Source organism: Daucus carota, chromosome 4 (assembly GCF_001625215.2).
Source record: "Daucus carota subsp. sativus chromosome 4, DH1 v3.0, whole genome shotgun sequence".
Taxonomy (NCBI): domain Eukaryota; kingdom Viridiplantae; phylum Streptophyta; class Magnoliopsida; order Apiales; family Apiaceae; genus Daucus; species Daucus carota.
Genome location: NC_030384.2, coordinates 46,215,174 through 46,235,889, shown reverse-complemented (window position 1 = coordinate 46,235,889; position 20,716 = coordinate 46,215,174). Strand labels below are relative to the sequence as shown.

General features: G+C 31.9%; 2 protein-coding genes across 2 annotated transcripts; one reads left to right on the top strand and one right to left on the bottom strand.

Moving 5' to 3' along the window:
• Nucleotides 1-6,382: 6,382 nt before the first annotated feature.
• Nucleotides 6,383-9,416, top strand: LOC108217465 (heat shock cognate 70 kDa protein). The gene is made up of 2 exons (XM_017390296.2): nucleotides 6,383-6,784; nucleotides 7,538-9,416. The coding sequence occupies exons 1-2, from the start codon at nucleotides 6,574-6,576 to the stop codon at nucleotides 9,181-9,183; spliced, it is 1,857 nt and encodes a 618-aa protein (XP_017245785.1). The 5' UTR covers nucleotides 6,383-6,573; the 3' UTR covers nucleotides 9,184-9,416.
• Nucleotides 9,417-10,130: 714 nt separating this feature from the next.
• Nucleotides 10,131-16,247, bottom strand: LOC108219460 (cytochrome P450 97B2, chloroplastic). The gene is made up of 14 exons (XM_017392925.2): nucleotides 15,801-16,247; nucleotides 15,298-15,475; nucleotides 14,591-14,698; nucleotides 13,750-13,834; nucleotides 13,130-13,368; nucleotides 12,620-12,793; nucleotides 12,081-12,128; nucleotides 11,938-11,997; nucleotides 11,752-11,838; nucleotides 11,521-11,609; nucleotides 11,241-11,332; nucleotides 11,072-11,133; nucleotides 10,826-10,972; nucleotides 10,131-10,502 (listed from the first exon to the last, which is right to left on the bottom strand). The coding sequence occupies exons 1-14, from the start codon at nucleotides 15,965-15,967 to the stop codon at nucleotides 10,278-10,280; spliced, it is 1,761 nt and encodes a 586-aa protein (XP_017248414.1). The 5' UTR covers nucleotides 15,968-16,247; the 3' UTR covers nucleotides 10,131-10,277.
• Nucleotides 16,248-20,716: the final 4,469 nt, after the last annotated feature.

Below are 20,716 nucleotides of genomic sequence, written 5' to 3'. Positions count from 1 at the left end.
TTTTATGATGCTTGGAAATAATTCAAATTTGAAGAAACTAAAGTAAAAGATTAAATTTGGAAAAAAAAAGTGTTATTTTCACTATTTAGCCATGCCGTGAGTTCTAAAAATTAAATATTAGACTATTTCCCAAGAAATTTATAACAATTATTAATTTAATGGTAATTTAAAAATAATAAAGATTTAACGGGGTTGGATAAAATTGATTGGGTAAAGACATTGCGTAAAATTTATTGAACCGGTAAGATATTATGGTATTAGTATTTGATTGAATGTATTTTAAAAATTTTATTAATATTTTAGATTGTTATAAATAAAACATATTATTTTACATAATAAATAAATAATATTTTTTTTACTAATAAGAGGAGGTTGGTTGTATTTATGGGCAAAGATAATGTAATATTGGGTTATGAAATAATATGTGCAGAAAGATAGTTGAGAGAGCTAGACAAGAGATAGAGAAGTAGATATCATTGTTGTGTTTTTATATGGTTACACAAATATCCTTTATATAGGACTACAAATGTGAGTTACAAGTAAACCAAAGTACTAGCTAGTGAAAAGCCAAAAGTCTAGCTAGTGAAAAGACAAAGGACATCCACATAAATATATAATTTATAACACTCCCCCTTGGATGTCCGTCAAATGAAATAATGTCTTGTTATAGCCTTCCTGGAAAAACCCTTTGGGAGAAAAACCAAGTGAAGGAACAAAAACATTAGTTTCATAATGTGCACATGATGCTGCCTCATTAAAAACCTTTCCAGGAAAACCCAATGGGAAAAACCATGGATAAGGGAAAAAGAGTGCAGCGTGCATTTGCTCCCCCTCATGATTATATCAAATAATATCTCTTTAGTTGATGAGCTCCTTTGTGCCAGAACTTCTCAAATATAAATGTTAAAAGTGCCTTCATTGAGTTGTGTAGCTATCATCATAAGCAGTCAGTGGAGCTTTCATATATATAGTTGGTGGAGTTCCCATCATAATGTCATAATCTTGCCATGCTATACTGTTTTGCCAGCTTTGGTCATCTCAGATTGCCCAAGTCAAAATAGTGTGATAAGAAGTTCCTGCAACAACTCATTTTATACCAAAGGAAAAACTCTAATATAATTTATTCAATATTGATCAACCGTTGAGGACTTTGCTCCTGCAAAATAAACTTAAAAACCTTATGAGATAGATTTGTGTAGATTGAATAAATTTTCAGGATTCACACGCCTTTAGAGCGAGCAATTACTTAGCAATGAGTACTAATCAAAAGCGGAAATTCTGCTTTTTAATAAATCTATAATTATGTCAAAACATGTTGAATAAAACATGTTTTACTTTTGTACGGTTCTCCACGGCCGAGAATTTCTTTCTTTCAACTGTCCACAAAGTTCAGTGTACAATATTTATAATCCTTCTGGGATTTACATATAACAAAATATTACTCATTGAGAGGTATTATTCTTTCAATATATACACCACGAAATATTTTATCACCAAAAGTAACATAGATCTATATTAATTATGAGGTGCAACTCATTTCAATGTCAACTAGAAACACATTCTAGTATCCATCTGCTCTGGCCAGAGACTTTATGAGTTATCACCTATAATTTGGTATACAATGATAACATGTATTTTGTGTTGGACTGCCGGTCCAAATCCCTTTTCCAGTTGAGAGGGTATAATTCTCGAGAGTTTGTTATACTGCTTCTGGCAGTTAAGATCCTTCTAGGATGATTATTGTCAAGTGGGTCGTATAAAATATAAACTGAACCTTCACATATTGCGGGACTATTTCACAATCAAATAATCATTTCCACCACAAAAACTATTACTCTTCATAACCAACACAAGGTTATCATACAATTATTTGAGCTTTACATTCATAATTTCTGAAACTTCATTTTGTTTTCACACAAATAATCAAGCATATCCCACTGACTTTACACCTTTAGGTGTGTTAACTGCAGTTTATTTCTCTATTTTCAAGAGATAATGATTCGTAGGGTGCACTATTTTCACAACTTCAGGTGTGAGAGGACTACTGGTCCAAAAATATTTTTTTTTTATAATTGCCTCAATTATATCCTTTAGTCTTTGGCCAATTATATCAATATTTTCTAACAGATTCTGCTTCATGATCCTCATTATCAATAACCTCAAGTTCTATAAATATCATCGACGTCGATTTGATTTATGGTTCCACTTCATTCTGGACAAGGAATAATATATCGAGATCTCAATATTTTTCATTACTTTTATTTTCTCTAGTTTGTCATGTCTATAATCTCTTCTGGAGATCCTTCAATGCCATGTCTATGATCTCTTCCGGAGATCCTTCAAAAATTATTGATTTCTCAATCTAGCCATCATCAATTGTTGCTCCTTTTCAATTTTTTTTTTTTATATATAAGATGTATGGAACCAACTTTCCTATAACGCTTCAGGCGTTCTTTAGACATAGTAGTATTTTGAGGTTGTTCTTCTGCGACATTAATATCATAGGAGCATATGTAGCCGGTGTTTGTGCCATAGTCACTATTTTTTTGGTCATCAAAATGAACTATCTTACGAACTTCTGGTTCATATTCTTTATTTTGAGGATCAAGATGAGGCAATGATAATTCATTCTTATATTTCTACTTTCACCGGCTATTTATCTTCTCCCCCTGATTTTGAGAAAACAAACTCATTAAATCGAGTCATAACAAATACATATTGATGATTCCAAATGCACTCGTATCCAATTGAGGAATCCATCTTACTAACGTGGTGGAAAATCTGTGATGACCAAATAATTTATTTATGATGGGGAGAGATTAAGAAAAATTGTTTATATGATGCGAATCGATAAATATGTGATACAAAATACTCAAATATTATTATGGACGAGATAATACTCCTTGTGAGATTCACCAGCATTATAAGCATATATTCCAAACAACGAATCTTGCATACTTCAAGATGCAAGTTGGTAATAAATTCGTATACAACCATATTTTTAAAAAAATATCTCACTATTCAATAAAGGGAGATTTATAACTCATGTCATATCTTCATCTATTCATTCTCAAAGATAAAAATCACAACTATATCTTTGCTGGTGATGACTATTGCCTTATAAGCAAATAACATATGTACCACTGAGAAGAAGAATCTACAGGTTCTTCAAGAAAAGTGCATATAAAATTATTATTCGCATTCTTAACAAATTGAGATGGCTTAATTAGTCACGCCAAACAATAAGCTTATAAGTAAACTTCTTGTTTACTTCAAAATCAATTTCAATTATGCTTATTATAAATTACTGGAGAATCTTTCTCCAACTTGCACTTGAATTAGACTCAATATTTAAAGGCACTTGATATCTCAATGCGATAAATTATATCAAATTTCATTTTTCAATCTTCTTAAGGGGGTATAATTGTATCAATACTATACATGCTCTTCTAGAGTAAAATGTACTTGAGAGAGTAGATAAAAAAATATACATGTTCTTCAAGAGCTTTATACATGCTCTTCAGGAGCCTTATATACGCTCTTTCGGAGCTTTATACTTTCTCTTCCCGAGTCTTATATTTAGAATAACTATAATGAGGCATTCTATATAATCCTCTCCTTTGGATGACTCATTTTAGATATGAAGTATTGATACTAGTCATCTTTATAACAATCAAGAGAAATATTACTTATACACATAATAAAAATATGACTTAAAGTATTGTTATGTCATGACTATTGCTACTATCATGGTTGATAACCTTTGATTTTTTAATACAGTCACATTATAGTACGATATCATTTGTTGCAATTCATAATCCTTTCATCAATAATTCAAATTTAGTAAACCACATTTAGTCACCATATCAACTCATGCATTTAACACCCCAAATATTTCATCAATTGCATAATATTGTATCTGTGGGACATAATATAATATTTATTTAATCAATTAAAATCTATTATATCCAAATATCATACTATTCTTTTTATATAAAGCCATCCTTCAGGGATATTATATCATATAGGATAAGCTCATAATTTGTACTACTATATCATTCTTCTGGAATGTAATCAAGGGTTTAAACACATAACATTTATTCTATAGACATCGCTCAATATCATATCTATGAAAAATATGACCAATATCTTTTAGAAATTTAATAAAAATTAAACACAATGTCATTGAGTGATAATAAAAGAATTTTATAATATAAAGACACTTTCTGGTTGTTATTACGTGCAACTTCTGGTTGCAATCATGTATTATTATTTAATTAAAAACAATATCACCCATTAGTTTTCGATTAAATCAACATCGTTTAACTTAAGTGGTAAAAAAAATACTTTTACCAACACTAATTTTAAATCAACAATAAATTTAAGGCAAGTAGTGATGTTAACACTCTATCAATTATCAAGAATTTCACATTGAGATCACATAATATCACTTATTTGAAGCATGCATATATAATATACTATAATATGTGAGCAAGACATAGCGTGTGTGCCCATAAGTCATCTCTTTCAAACTATAATATATAAAGTTTTGACTATCTAAAAATTTGGGGTGTCCTCGAAATAGAAAGATTAAATATGGACAAGTAAGGAATTGTGTAGCATATATTAATCTGAGATACATAGACCAAGACAGAGGTGAGGTTATACATAATGTACATAGATATAAGAACGATATGAAACTTTTATATCTCTCATAGAAAAATTAGCCAAGTCATTAATTAAGCTTACTACCAATTTAAACTCATATGAAATAGATAAATGACTTGAGAAAAATTCATTTTTTAGAATAGAGTGGAGCGCATATGACTCATGACCTTTTAAAGATTAGGCAACTTACTATCTATTAATCATGTACAATTTTTGGATTAGAGAGTCACTAATAAATTATGATTTTTCTTTTTTGATTCATTTGAATAAATTGATCACATGTACACAATATAAATTGATCACATGTACACATATAAATGCGTCAAATTAAAATAATGTAGTGTGCGACAAAGAGAACGCAAGTGAGAAAATCATATTAATTCTACACATATTTGAGAATGACATAATATATAAATCTATAGTAATCCACCACCGAAGGTAATCGTACGTCAAAATTATATATAATGATTACTGAAAATATAATATGGTAGGGGAAAAAAAAACAACATGATTTTCATTAGTAAAAACAAGTATCTCACAAATATTCAGATTCCAAGAGAGCCGAGAATAGAATTCCAAAATATTTCATCCAATTTCAAAAGGGTCCAAAATAGTTTATTGAAATCCAAAAGAATTATTCAAATCCAAAAGAGTCAAATTAATTTACTCAAATCCAAAAATATCCAAATAATGTGTTTAAATCCATAAGAGACTAAAGCATATCCATATCAGTCTATACTAACTCCAAAAACTATAAATAACCACATATTCAAAATCGATTATTCCAAAAGCAAATTCAAAAACAAATTTTAAAACATGTAAACATCTAAAATGATGCAATTTATGTATACTTGGATGAATTCACAACTTACATGTATCATATCAAGAATACTAACTAGTTTAAGTTATAGAAAATTAAGGGACTATTTCAAAAATATCCAAAACCTCTCAATTTTAATGTACAACTAATTTAGTATAATTTTAGGAGAATATCAAAACTAGCATCACTCAACATATAAATTTAGTATAGTATCATAAAATGAAAAGAATGGTGAAGGGAGGCTTACCTTAAAATCTTACAATTTGATGATCAATTTATTTGAGTTCAAGATTCCCTACTTCAAGAATGACTTTGAAAAACCACTAATCCGGAAGAACAACAAACTTCTCGCAACAAGAACAATCTTCATCGATCCTCTTGAATATCAAGTACAAGAATTTGTGAACAAAGCAGGAGAGTAGTCTTACAAACAAAGCAGAAGAGCGAGCCGTACAACATACAACAAAATGAAAAAGCAGATCGTGCTGATAACGTGTTATGAAATAATATGTGCAGAAAGATAGTTGAGAGAGCTAGACAAGAGATAGAGAAGTAGATATCATTGTTGTGTTTTTATATGGTTACACAAATATCCTTTATATAGGACTACAAATGTGAGTTACAAGTAAACCAAAGGACTAGCTAGTGAAAAGCCAAAAGTCTAGCTAGTGAAAAGACAAAGGACATCCACATAAATATATAATTTATAACAAGTTAAGTTTTTTAGACATGATATTTATATTTTTTATTCATAATATATGTTAAGAATTTTTAATTAAGAATTTCGTGATTTTCTAAGATGGTAGAATGTTTAGCGTAAAATTTTAATGATACAAAACATATTTTACCAGCAACATCTCAAGCTAAGAAAAACAACCAGCATATGTATAGACGACTATAGAGCATACTCCCAGCGTATATAACAATCCCAAGTGCACTGATCTCAAGATTTGAGGCTGTTGCACTTCTCTGAGTGTAAAATAAATTTGCAGGATGTGGAGCGAGCTATATAAATGCGCTTCCCGTAAAGAACTCTTCTTCAGAACTCCCCTTGAAAATCACCTACTATTCATATTTTCTTTAAAATGTCTAATAGTGATGAAGTGGCTGTTGGAATCGATCTAGGAACAACATATTCATGCGTTGGAGTTTGGCAACATGATCGAGTTGAAATTATTACAAATGATCTTGGCAACAGAACTACACCATCATGTGTTGCTTTCACCGAAACGGAGCGTTTCATTGGCGAAGCTGCTACAAATCAGGCCGCTCTTAATCCTCTCAACACCGTCTTTGGTACTTGTTATTATAGTTGATTAGTATGTGACTATAGTATTTGTTTAAAGTTCTGATCAGTTTCTTTAGTTTGTTTTCTTGATTTTGGATTGTTATTGTTATATAAATGCCGATTAAGTTAGTATTTAAGGGATAAGTAAGTGTATATGTAAATATGTAACACTTCTTATAGCTAGGTCTGAAACTTATGCTCCATCCCTAAATTGATGAGGAATAAACCCTGAACTGTAGATTAGTCTAAACTTTTATACAACTAGCATCTTCTAGGAAAATCCTATTTTGGTCGACCAAAATATAATAAAATAATGATTACCTAAAATATAGGAAGCAAAAAAATGGTTTACATTAATACTACAGTAATTTTGCATGGTTACTTTAAATTGTTTAGGTGGGAAAATTATAGGTAATCAGTGACGAGGTCGAAGATGCTCTTGGAGTACTTATTCTTGCACTTTTATTCATTAGTATTGATCTGTCATTTTCGTCAGTAATGATTTGATATTGTTCTACAAATATGTTGACACGTTTTGTATTATAAACAACTATTTCTTAAATGTGGTAGATTTTTGCTGGCTTCAATCTCATTAATAATGATGCCCCTGCATGCACAAGTTTCCCCGCCAATGAAAATCTTTCACTTAAGTTAAATGTGCTCTCTTTATCTTTCCCAGAGCAATTCACAAAGTGAGCACAGATTTTGAATTTGACCAAAATTAATTGTGATATTATAGTAAAGTTTATATTTATACACAGATGCCAAAAGGTTAATTGGAAGGAAATTCTCAGATTCAACTGTTCAAAGTGACATGAAGTTCTGGCCTTTTAAGGTGATCGGGGATTGTGATAAGAAGCCTAAGATTGTTGTGAATTACAAAGGTGTAGAGAGACAATTCTCACCTGAGGAGTTGTCTTCAATGGTCCTTCTTAGAATGAAGGAAATTGCCGAAGACTATTTGGGAAAGAATGTTACCAATGTTGTTGTCACTGTCCCCGCACATTTCAGTGACTCACAGAGGCAAGCTACTAAAGATGCAGCAAGAATAGCCGGACTCAATGTTTTGCGCATTCTTGTTGAGCCAACAGCTGCTGCAGTTGCTTATGGTCTTGACAAGCAGCTTACAAGTAGTTCAGCAGGGGAGAAAGTTGTCCTTATATTTGATCTTGGTGGTGGTACTTTTGATGTTTCCCTTCTTAAAATTAAAAAGGATAATGTTAAGGTACTGGCTACAGCAGGCGACACCCACCTTGGCGGTGAGGACTTCGATAATCGTTTGTTAAACCATGTCGTTGAAGATTTTAAAACGAAGTACAAAAAGGATATTAGTAGAGATGCTAAATCTCTAAGAAGATTGAGAAATGCTTGTGAAAAGGCGAAGAGGTTTCTTTCTCATACTGGTACGACAACTATTAATGTAGATTCTTTGCATGAGGGAATTGATTACTCTGCTAAAATTACACGTGCCAAATTTGAGAACTTGAACTTGGACTTGTTTAGAAGTTGTGTGGACACCGTGAAGAAGTGTTTAGAAGATGCGGGAATGGACAAGAGTAAGGTCGATGATGTTGTTCTTGTGGGTGGTTCCACAAGAATTCCCAAAGTGCAACAGCTACTGCAACAATTTTTCAATGGGAAGGAACTTTGCAAGAATATAAATCCCGAGGAAGCTGTTGCTTATGGTGCAGCTGTCCAAGCTGCTATCATAAGTGGAGAGCATAATCAGAAGATCATGAACCTGGAGCTGCTTGATGTTACTCCTCTGTCTCTTGGGGCCAGATATTATGGCGGAATCTTTCATGTAATTATTCCAAGGAACACAAGTATTCCCAATTCAACGACAGAAAAATGTTATACAAGCAGGGATAATCAAACAACCGTTGGGTTCAATGTTTTCGAGGGTGAGAGAGCAAGAGCGGCAGACAACAAATTACTTGGGAAGTTTGAACTCTCTGACCTGCCTCTTGCCCCAAGGGCTAAAGTAGAAATGGAAGTAACCTTTACAATTGATGCTGATGGGGTACTAAATGTTTCTGCTGAGAATAAGATTACTGGAACGAAGAACAGCATAACAATTAAGAGAGAAGGAATTCTTACAGAGGAGGAGATTGAAAAAATGATAAAGGATGCTAAACAGTTCAAGGCTGAAGATGAGGAGTTTAGTAAGGTCAAGGCAAGGGTAGCCTTCGACGGCTGTGTATATAAGATTAGGGACATGAGTGAAGAAAATGACAAGCTTGAAGCTTCTGTTAAGAGTATGATCAGTTATTATTTCAAAGAGGCTACTCAATGGATAGATGCAAATCCAGATGCCGAAGCCTACGAGTACGAATACAAGAAGAGGCAGTTTGAAGCAACCTGCAGTCAACTCATTCCTGGCAGTGCACAAGATTCAGAAAGTTGAACAATCATTGTTTGATTGCAAGATGTAAGTTGTTTATTTTGTTTCGATTTTCCAATTCGAACTTTTTGTAATCTTTAGGTGTGATGGTTGCAACATGACAATTTAGATCATGTTACCTGGATTACTGGACAATTTATATTCTAATACAGATTTAGAGATAGTTGTTGGCTTTGTCTAATATTAACTTGTTCAAACTCGATTTTACCCCGTCAATTGACATTGTGATCTATGAAAGGTGTAAGAGCATCTCCAAGAGCCTCCTTGTTGGCTCCTAAATATAATATAAAAAATATGGCTCTTAGTAATTTAGGACAAAGTTAAGAGTGTAAACTCCAACAATACTCTCTACATCTCTTCTCTATTTCATATTTTATTCATATATTGGGCTCCACTATAACAAAAGAGAGGGAAAGATGGAGGTTGATTGGATGGAAGGATTTTTTTATTGTGAAAAAATAAGTTAGGAGCCATGTGGTGGCTCTTAACTTTGAGGAGAGAGGAGAGAGAAACAAGAGGCTCTTAAGATTTAAGAGCCACTTAAGAGTCTCTTGGAGCAACATTTTGGTTCTCACTCCTCAAATCTCAAGTTAGGAGCCTAAATGAAGAATCTCTTGGAGATGCTCTAAAGATCATTAAGCCTATAAATAGAGGGCTTAAGTTGGTTTAAAGTATAACCACAATTCAAGAAGCTACTGGAAGAAAAGATGGGCAAAAAATGGGGTCACCCAAAACACTGGCCAAGATGTTGAGAAAGAAGCGCAGTGAGATATTTTGGCTAAAAATGAGATCTCTTTTGAATTCTTACATTTTTATGTTAAGCGTTAAACAAACATATATACGTTTGGGTAAACTTATTTTTCAGAAATGAGGACTTATTTCTGAATAAAAATACATAAACCTTCATTTTTTTCTGAAATAAATCTTTATTACTTTTATCAAATAATGAATATAAAACACCTTTTTAACATTTATATCCAAAAAAATTATAACAAAATTCATTTTTTAAGATAAAATAAGGGCTTATTTTGGTTATGGCTTATTTGCCAAACACCACCATTCTCCAGAGCTCGCTATTTCTGCCTACAAAGCCTCATTCAATGAACACTAGATCTCTTCTTAACTTTGCACCATAGTCCGTCCTTTGTGTGCATGGTTGCCCCTGTAACCAGTTCAACTGAATCTGGAGATCCTCTGAGCTCAACATCAAACTTCTGTAACAGCATTGCCAATGCTACAGTTGACTCCATGAGTGCAAATTGGTCTCCCACGCATTTTCTTGGCCCTCCGCCAAATGGCAAGAAGGCAAAATCGGATATAATCTGCATAAATTTATAGCCGGCATCCATCAAACAGTTATGTCATAAAGAAATATGCGACATTAGGCAGACATCATTATCTAATCAGCACTCCCTTTTTTCCACAAACAAGTCCCGTTCATCAAAATCTATGCAGTAGCAATATATCTCGTCTTTTTAGCGTTTTTAGTAAAATCCTGATGGCAGGAAAGTGAAATTACAATGCCAATATAGAAGAGCATTGTGTCACTGCATACTAGTATTACTACTATCAATAGAGGTGAGAGTCAATTATGGGGAAAACAATAAAACTAGACAGCAATAGGAGAAATAGAATGGCAAGTGACCTCATTTGGGTATAATGCTCCAGGACTTTTAGATGGATCAAAACCAGCCCACCCATCGATTTCACTTTGTTTCTGAACTAGAAACCTCTCAGGTTCAAATTCATCGGGCTTGTCCCAGAAGTATGGAGATCTATGAAGATTATATACCTGCCCAGATGATATAAATCATGTGCAAACACGATACACAATGTGGAGCTCATTTGCTCTTTAAGTTCAGAAGAGTATCAAAGGGGAAAAGGTACTCACAGAAATGAAAACATCAGTTCCAGCTGGAAGATTGTAACCATTTTTGTCTCCATTATAACCTCCTAAAGGATTGAAGTATTAGTATTAAAAAAGAATACTAATGTATCAATATACTTTAAAGAGATCACTGGAGTTCGATTTGCAGACTGCAGAATTTGAACTGGGCTACCTGGTAACTGATCCGATGTGAGGGAACGTCTAATAAGCAATGGAGGCTGTGGATATAAGCGCAGAACCTCCACAACAATAAGACGCAGGTACCTGAACGGTGGATCACGAATAATAGGAGAACAGATCACAGGATGCAAGACATCACAATGTCATATTACACTACAATCAACTTAAAGATCAAGGGAAACTGGCTACATTTTAATACGAGTGTGCGTAGATATTCAGGACCGTGAGAAACTAGAAAAAATATTTAATGAGGTACCAAATCAGTCACATACTCTAGTTTTTTAACTGATTCAAAGGTTATCTTCTCTTGACTAAGAACAGAATCAATCTCTGCCTGAGCTTTCTTCATTTTGGCAGGATGCTGCAAATCAGCAAGTTGACACAAAAAAGAAAAAAAATCACATATTTCTAATTATGTCAATTAACAATTAATATCTTTCATAAATAGAAGTAAGTTACTTCCCATGATTCGAGATAACACATGTATAACAATGATTTTTTACCTGTGCGAGGAGGAAAACAGCCCAAGTAAGGACAGCAGCTGTTGTTTCATGGCCAGCTATAAGCATTGTCATCAAGTCATCTCTTAGCTGTTCAATGCAATCATCAGTCAAAAATGATAGGACCACTACAGTCTACAAAATACAATTAACTGAAGTAGGATCTAATGAAAGGCTGCAAAAGCTTACTTGGCGGTCATCAACATCGGCTCCTCTCATATCAACTAGGAAACGTAGAAGACTTGCATCCTGCAGACTTATTGGACATGCTAAAATTTACTTTCTGTCTTAGAAAGTTGTTGAATTAGCAGAGTATTTCAAATGATACCTACCTTAAGATTGACATAATCCCTTTGCTGCAATTTCTCAACATCTGTTTCCTGTCATAAACATGTTGTGAGGAAACTATAAGCAATTACAATGGGATAAGAACTTGACAGTAAATAGTACCGTCATTAATTTGCACAAAATCTGTTAGTAGCTTTTAATTAAAAAAAATGTCTATAGTTATTCTAGTCTAATCGCACTTAAAAAGCCTAAGATACTTGGCTCTTTGTTTTTAAGCTTCCGTAGATTAACTTTTTTTTTTTTGCAGGCAATTATTGTTTTAACTTTATGATATATATTAAAAAATTCAATCTGTGACCAATGAATTTCATGAGTGTTGATGTAGTAATTACATGAATAATAAAGAATGACTATAATATTGTTAAAAATCAGAAATCCGATGAGATTTTATGTGAAACTGTATTACTTTTCGGTCTTGCTGTTATAAGAAACAAGTATTAGGGAGCTGTCAGTGAGGCATGACTACTTTAGCTTATCCTCCTCTTTTATTTTTTAAGTCCTATTTACCAATGTAATAGCTTACCTCCCTCGTCTCTTTTGCATTTTTGATGAGACCATCAAGACAGTCATTGATCACCTTCAGATCTTTTTGGAACTTCCTTTGTCTGGGAACCACCCATTGTGCTAGAGGAACTTTCCAGTAAGGAATATAGAAAGTAGAACGATGCTCAGCTTCAAAAAGTGTCCCATACACCGCCTGAAAGTATGCCATTAGTTATAACTGGATGTGTGTGTGTGCGCGCGCGCGCGCGCGCGCGTGAGCCGTTCGCGCATGTGTGTGTATAGAGAGGGAGACATGGGGAATTATGATTTTCAAGATTTTCTATGTTAATTCAGCTATTGTAGTATTTATTCTACAATTAAGTCTTGAGGGAAAAACATACAGCATATATTAATAATCTATTTATTTATTATATGAACGGGGGTGCATGCTGTAAATAAATATAAGATGAGTTGAAAACATCTCAATTAGGTTGTGGATAGTAAAGACAACTTTGTCAAAATTTTAAAAAATATATCATTCGACTCGAACCTGAATCACGGGGGACTCTTTAGTGACAGAACCGAAATCATAATTAAAAACACCAAGTCCTATAATGTCAAGTGCCAAATTCGAAAATTCTGCTTCAAGATCCAATTCAACTGTCTCTTGTCCAGTCAAGCTCCTTTCCTCTAGAAGGTTTTCAAGTTTCAAAATTGTTCTCTCAGAACAACTTGTAAAAACTTTAACCATTGTTTCCAAATATAAAGTGTGAAACCCAGGTGCAATAACTGCAAAAACAAGTTAACAGATTTTAGCCAATCTTTAGAAAATAAATTTTTATATGCAACTACCTAGCACATTTGCTATATGGTCTAAAACTTGAGGCCCAAAAAGATAAACAGATAGTTCTGGACAGGAACATATTGCCTGTATCTTTAAGCAGAGAAATTTGTATTTATATTGTACTGGTAGATCACTAGAGCAAGAGTGCTGTAACTAAAAGGACTCAAAAGATCTTACCACAGCACTACTACTAACAGCTCCTTACAAGCTCAAAAATAGATTTATATATCATTTTTTAAAAACTATATTAAACATAGAGCAAAAGATTGTATTGATCGATACATATAAACTCAAGCAACCACTAATTAAGTTACATAAAGAACTACCTCTTCTCCGCTGTTTCCATGTGCTAATATCAGCGGGTATCAATCCTTTCCCCATTATTGGTTCTAGAATATCGGCAAGAACTCCCTAAAGACATGCATACTGAGTTACGAAATACAAATTTAAATATGAGTCATACAACAATCACAGATAGTGGATAGTAAAAAAATTTGTCAGTTTATATATGCATAGGGGTGATTAGATGAATGTAATTAGCAGAGAAGAGGCCAGGTAGAGTTTTATTTTTGTGTTTCCTTCATTATATTTTATATGATCTCATATTTTCATATATTTCTGTGTTGTGGTTATGTGTAATCTCCATTTATATATACATATATTTATGAAGACTTCTATATATGCTTCATGTCAAAATTTATTGACTCGTTTATACCAATTTTCTTTAATGCTGGCTACCTAACACCTAACTTATGACTGTACTACACTCATCCATGTGCAGTGTGCACCTAATATGGGATTGGGACAAGTTGTTAAGTTTCGCAGTTCTGTTTTTAAGTATCCCCCTGGCAAATGCATTGGTGATTCTAATGTCTAAAGGATTAAAATGATATATACATGTGAAGGAACCATATATGTCAAGCGAATACAGTAGTCTTTGGCAAAAATATCTTTTTATGTATGGTACTGATTCTAATTTTTACCATTAAAAGTTAATGAGTTTACGATTGTTTATTTTACAGGTAGAAGATTGTTTGTTGTCTCCATATTGTCTAGTTATTTATCTCTTCAGATATGGATACAGGATACTAAGTGTATTGTCACTGGAGAGTATATATCACTGGAGATGTAGATACTAAAATTATTGCAACTAGAATAAGATCATACCTTGTCATAAGAAAATGCGTTTTCACGAAGTATATGTCTTGCCACGATGGGATCTGACACTACAACAAATGCTTTTGGTCCAAAAGCAAGTTTATACACCGAGCCATGCTGCAAGACCAAATTGATATCAAAAAAGGAAATCAGTTCTTAAAATTTTAGAGGGACAAGATAAGAAGAAGGCACGGACCCATGTACAACATTGCAAGAACATAAATCCTAAATGGAAGACTAACAACTGCTAGCATCAACACTACCTAGACCACCTTTCAGGATTGAAGTACACATGCATATGTATGATCCTCACATTGTTCCAGAATATAAGGATAAGAGATCTGTGCACTGTCTATTTTGTTCAGAAATGTCCTCAAAAGAACTTTAAGAAACGAAAAGACTTTGATTCGGTGGAAGTAACTTTTTCCTAATTACATTGTTTTCTTAAGATGGATCTGAGTTCTGTACATTTCTTTATCGAATAACTGGATATAAAAAATAGCAAGTAGTTACAGAATTACATATTAAGTTATCTTTTTGTATTATTCTTAAACATAAAATATTCATCCTCAACAATTCTGGTCATCTATTAGCAACATGGGTGGACTGTGTGTGCGCGCGCACAAGTGTATATATCGAAAAGTATTTACTCAAAGTGTCCCTCCTTTAATGTCAATTGCACTTCATACATATTTCAGTAGAACTATAACCATTACCTCTATAAACCAGTCATACAATGAGAAGAACAGCGGACGGTCGAACAGATCAGAGACTGCACCCTCAGCAATAGGCATAGTTCCTAGACTTCCCCCACTTAGCAAATTAGTGAGCAAATTACTTGCATTATCCAGCAAGGTCCTCTTTGTTTTGTCTTCGGTATCAGTTGATTGGCATCTGCAATTAGTATGATCCAAATCAAGCCACTTCCAAGATTAGTAAATCCATTAAACCCTCACTATCTTACCATATAACCAGCCCACCAAAGTAACTATTCGATAGTCAATATAATATTCCATCAAGTGCCTCACAGCCAAAATCAACTAACTATTTCCCTTATTTAGTCACGGCTCAAGAAACAAGAAATATAATATTGACAAGAACTGCTTGGAAACTTAAAGAACTCCAAGAATTCGAAAAACAGAAAAAACCCATAATCCAATCAGTATTCAAGAACCAAACAAATGAAAATACATTCATATCTGCATATAATTAAGGGTACCTGATTAAAGAGAATTTGGGATTGTTACTGTGACTATAGAGAGCAGGGTATGATAGAGAATTGAACTGGGAGAGTCTTGAAGAAGAGGAAAGTGTGTGAAAAGAGTGGTAATGATGATGATGATGATTCATCCAACAAGGGCTACTAGCAGCTGTGATAGTAGCCATAGCCTGAAAGCCACACCCACCTGGACTCAAGAAAAAACTCTCTCAGCCTTTCTGCTCCACTGGATTGTCTTGCTCAGATATTTAAACAAGTTACTACAGGGCTACTTGTTTTTTATCTGAAGAGATAGATAGACTGGTCTGGTTTGGTCTGGTCTGTGTGTTATGGATATTATTATTGCAGGGAAGTGAAACAGAGGAGCCTAAAATCAGGGACAGACATGTTTATGGATAGAGTGGTGATTGTTATATTTTGCACTTGTTATGAAAAGCCCCCCACTCTAGGAGCATATGCGTGCATATAATAATGAAATATAGTACTCCCACTGACCGCAAAGCTAACCACGTACTGCTTAGTTCCTTAATTTATTATTTTAATAAATAGGAATTTCGTGTTTAAAAAATAAAATTTTAAAATTAAATTATATAACTGTAGGGAGGCAATAAGCTCATCTAATTGATTAAAAATTATTATTTAATTACTGAATACAAGAATGTTTTATTAGTCCACCAATATAATTGTCGTCCAATGAGGTGATTTAAAATTTCTATCACTTGTTTTTTTTTTTTGAGAATTAAAATTTCTATCACTTGTTACTTGTGTTTTTTCCCGTGTTAAGAAAATATTTTTACAAGTACGTTAATGTCAATAATAGATTGGATTTTAGTTTTTATATTATGTTAAAGTTTAGATTTCTTAAAATTTTATTTAATATAAATTTGATAAAATTTCAACATTTCAATATACCTATACCTGAGAGAGTATGTTCATCTGCTTGGCAGAGTATATTTTTTCTGAATCATAAATAGTTGATGTATTTGGTTTATTGGTTCATTGATTCTTAAATGCATAATCATTGGTGGAATTATAATAAATTTGGATCAAGCAGAAAAACTAATCGTTTTAAAGTCAATCATTTGGATTAATCGACTAAGCATACGCTATGTATCTTAGGTTTAAAGCATTACTTTCCTCTATCCCCACTTCCACTTTCAGTTGATACATTGTATTATTTCAGATCGCCACCGGCCCATTTATACGGAGTATTAAAGTAGAATCTTAGGAAATAATTTCAGAAGCAATTAATAATAGCCGTTGCGGTGCGCACACATAATTCGGTTTTCTAATGAAAGACAAATTTTTTTCTTTAATCCATATCCCATTCAAGAGGTGAGGGTTTAGCGATAAGGTCGTCTAACGTGGCTAAAGTCAATTATATTTATATAAAATATAATAAGTCTTCAAACCCTTCTCACAATATTTTGAAATTTAAAAAGTTAATCATTTAGAATATAAAATGATATCTGAGAGGAAATGTTATAAGATAATAAAATTCTATAAACCTTCTTCAAGTTATAATGATATAAATTACTGTTATAAAAAAATATTATTTTATTAGCATGATAAATAACGTGACATTTTGATGCAATGTCAAAATTTCGATAGATATAGTAAATATGACGGAATTAATTAGATTTTTAGACACGAGAAAGAGAGGAGTAGGAACTAGAAAATATTAAAATATTTTTCATCAATTATATGATATCATTTATCTAATTTTAGCCAAAATCTTTAGAAGATCGATTTTCGAGGACCGATATAATTAATCAAATACCGGTTACATTACTTCTACTTATCTACTTATCTACTTATCTACTTATATATATAGTAGCCCAACAGGTTCGTGTCAAGCCTCCCTCCTGAGCAAATAAATTACCTAACTCCGAACCTGAGTCTAACTCCGAACCTAACATCTTCTCATATATATAAAAAAAAGATGTTATTCATGAGGCTCGAACTCGGGATCTCTCTAATACAAATACATCACTCAAACCACTTGAGCTACACAAACAATTAGTTTATTACTCAAAAGCATTAATCACATACTTTAAAACTTTTGTATTTATATTCGTCTCAATATCTTATTTATTTGAGATGAGTTATTATTTCAGTAAAGTCTCATATACTGTTTACATGATAGATTAATATCTATAAATTAATTATTTACATAAATAAATTTAAAATTAAAAAAATATGAATAATCGGGTTCGTGCCATGATTCGGATTTCAAAAAATAGATATAATTCGTATTCGAATACAAATCTAACTTAATAGTTTAAACGAGCACCGATACAATATTATAGAAATTTTAAGTCATGAATGTGAGAAATAAGTACAAAAACTGAGGTTTAAGCGAGCATCTTTGAAAGGAAAAATTGATGGGCTTTCAACATGGGCTATGTCATATTAATTTCTTTTATTATAAAAGGCAATTTACAAAGAGATTACAATATTTTGGAGAACACGAAATAAGGTGATTGAAAGAATATTCCTATGTAGAATATTTTTTTATTTTAAACTTATGAATTCAGAATTTGATGTGTAACTAAATCTTTTTTAAAAAAAATTATAGATATAAGGATAGTGACAATACATCAAATTTGGTGTCGGAAAATATATCTAAATGATATAATTTTGATGATATATGTATTTGAAATACTATAACTTGTGATATGAAGGTGAATTTAAGAAAATTTTATATTGTTAATCAAAAGTCAACCACATAATAATAAAACGCGTTTACGAGAACTACTAAAAAGATTTGAGTTATAAATTTTACTTTGTTAAATAAAATAACACAGAGAAATAAGTTATATATATTAAAGTCTTAAAACTATAATTTTTAATATGCCATCATCCAATATATAACATACCAGTTAAATAAAATGATTCAAACTACAGTTAAATTAATCATTTACAAATTAAACTAATAAAATATAATTAATTCTGAACCGGATAATCTGATGCGATACGGTGAAACTAATATCTGGTTAAACGGGACTAGAACAAGAATAGTTTTTTCATGATTCAAAATATCGAATATATAACTTGATCTTTAACAATTGAACATGATATGCCACATTGATCACTCCTAATAAATACGAGTATCAAAATATTAAAAATGTGAGTTTGCACAAAGCTAAAAAAGTAACTACACGACTAATTGAACTAAATATTTTATGGTTTTATGAACTTCATGATGCCTAACTCATATCTACTCTCTTTTTGCTATTTGAAATTCCATAAAATCATTTGTTTGAGATCTATTTTATAACGATTACATGAAAAATCATTAAAAGTCTTAATAGACAAGCTCAAAAAACTAATTATTGAAAATTAAAATTTTATAACGAGATAATGTTATAACATACTGTATCAAAGTAATATTCATCAAATATTTTTAAATTAACAATAAAAATATAATACATTGAAGTACTATATAATTGATATGAAAAATAAAAGGATAAGACACATCAAAGGTGTCAGAAATTTTTGGGGTGCAATTATATGGTTAGTAGTTCAATTGATACTTTTATAATAAAATAAGGTACGTGTCTTTTTACGTACAACACATGTTTCAATTTTTATTTATACAAAATGTGTGCAACATATGCTAAAAAGAATGTGTTGATGATCTACTCCATCATGTATCACTTTAATAATTATGCAAACGTACGCTCAAAAAAGAAGAATTAAATGTAGGGTAACGCGGACCACACATCTTCATTTAATCATGATTTAGGATATCGTAATTCACATATCAAAAACAGGTTTTTATCAAAATCATGGTATATTAGTTGAAATAATTTAATAATTTCAACAATAAATTACAGATTCTTTTAATGAGGTATAATATATTTAAAATTTAAAATTTCAGTATTAATTTCGAATATAATTTTGAACATTGATAATATGATGATGGTCTCTATATCCTAACGAATTTGAATATAGAAATATCATTTCAAATGTAGTTTTTGATCTATAATTTTTTTAAAAAATATACTCCCTTCGTCCTATTTTAGGTGACCTTATTTGACTTTCACGGAGATTAAGAAAAAAGTAGTAAAAAAGAGGAAATTTAGTTGGAAAATATCAAAATTTAATAATAGATTTGAGATAGTGATGGTAAGTAGTGAGTGTAATAGTGTTTATTTAATATAAAAGAGTATAAAATAGAGAAGTAGTGTGTGTAATAGCGATAAGTAGTGTTTAAAAATAGTAAGTATAGTAAGTTCATTATTTTAGAGATGTCTCAAAAAAGAATAAGGGTCATATAAAATGGAATGGAGGGAATAGTACTTATTATTACTATTAATGCTATTAGATTGCATATATTACATTTTTCATGTTTACGTATTTTGTCAAAAAGTAAAACGTAATAGTTACGCTCGAAACAATATGATGACACACAGATATTATTTAAAACATAATACAAACTCAAGGTCCGTACAAGAACAATATAATGACATATGAATATTATTTAAAATACAGCAAAAACTAGAGCCCCGTGCCTCGCACGGGCTTTTATGCTAGTTTATCATAATAATGCGAAAGTTAACCGCTCAAAATTTCGAACCATTGACAAATACATTGGTTGTAAATTTATATAAAATAACAGATCATCAATCACATACAAATGAAATATATCAAAGTGGATTTTAAAGAAAAACCATGGTTATTGTTAGAATTAAAAATTTCTAATTTCTATTATTGTATAATAAATAATAATTAATTTAGAAACAAGTTTAGACACAGGACAAAACCAATGGGCATCACAAATTCACGTGACAAGTGAGATACGAAGACACTATAGTGACACGCTAGCGCACTCTCACAGTCTCACGTGCACGACTGACACTGTTTGGTTTCCTTCCTTATCAAAAATAAACACTGACCTTTACCAAATTAAG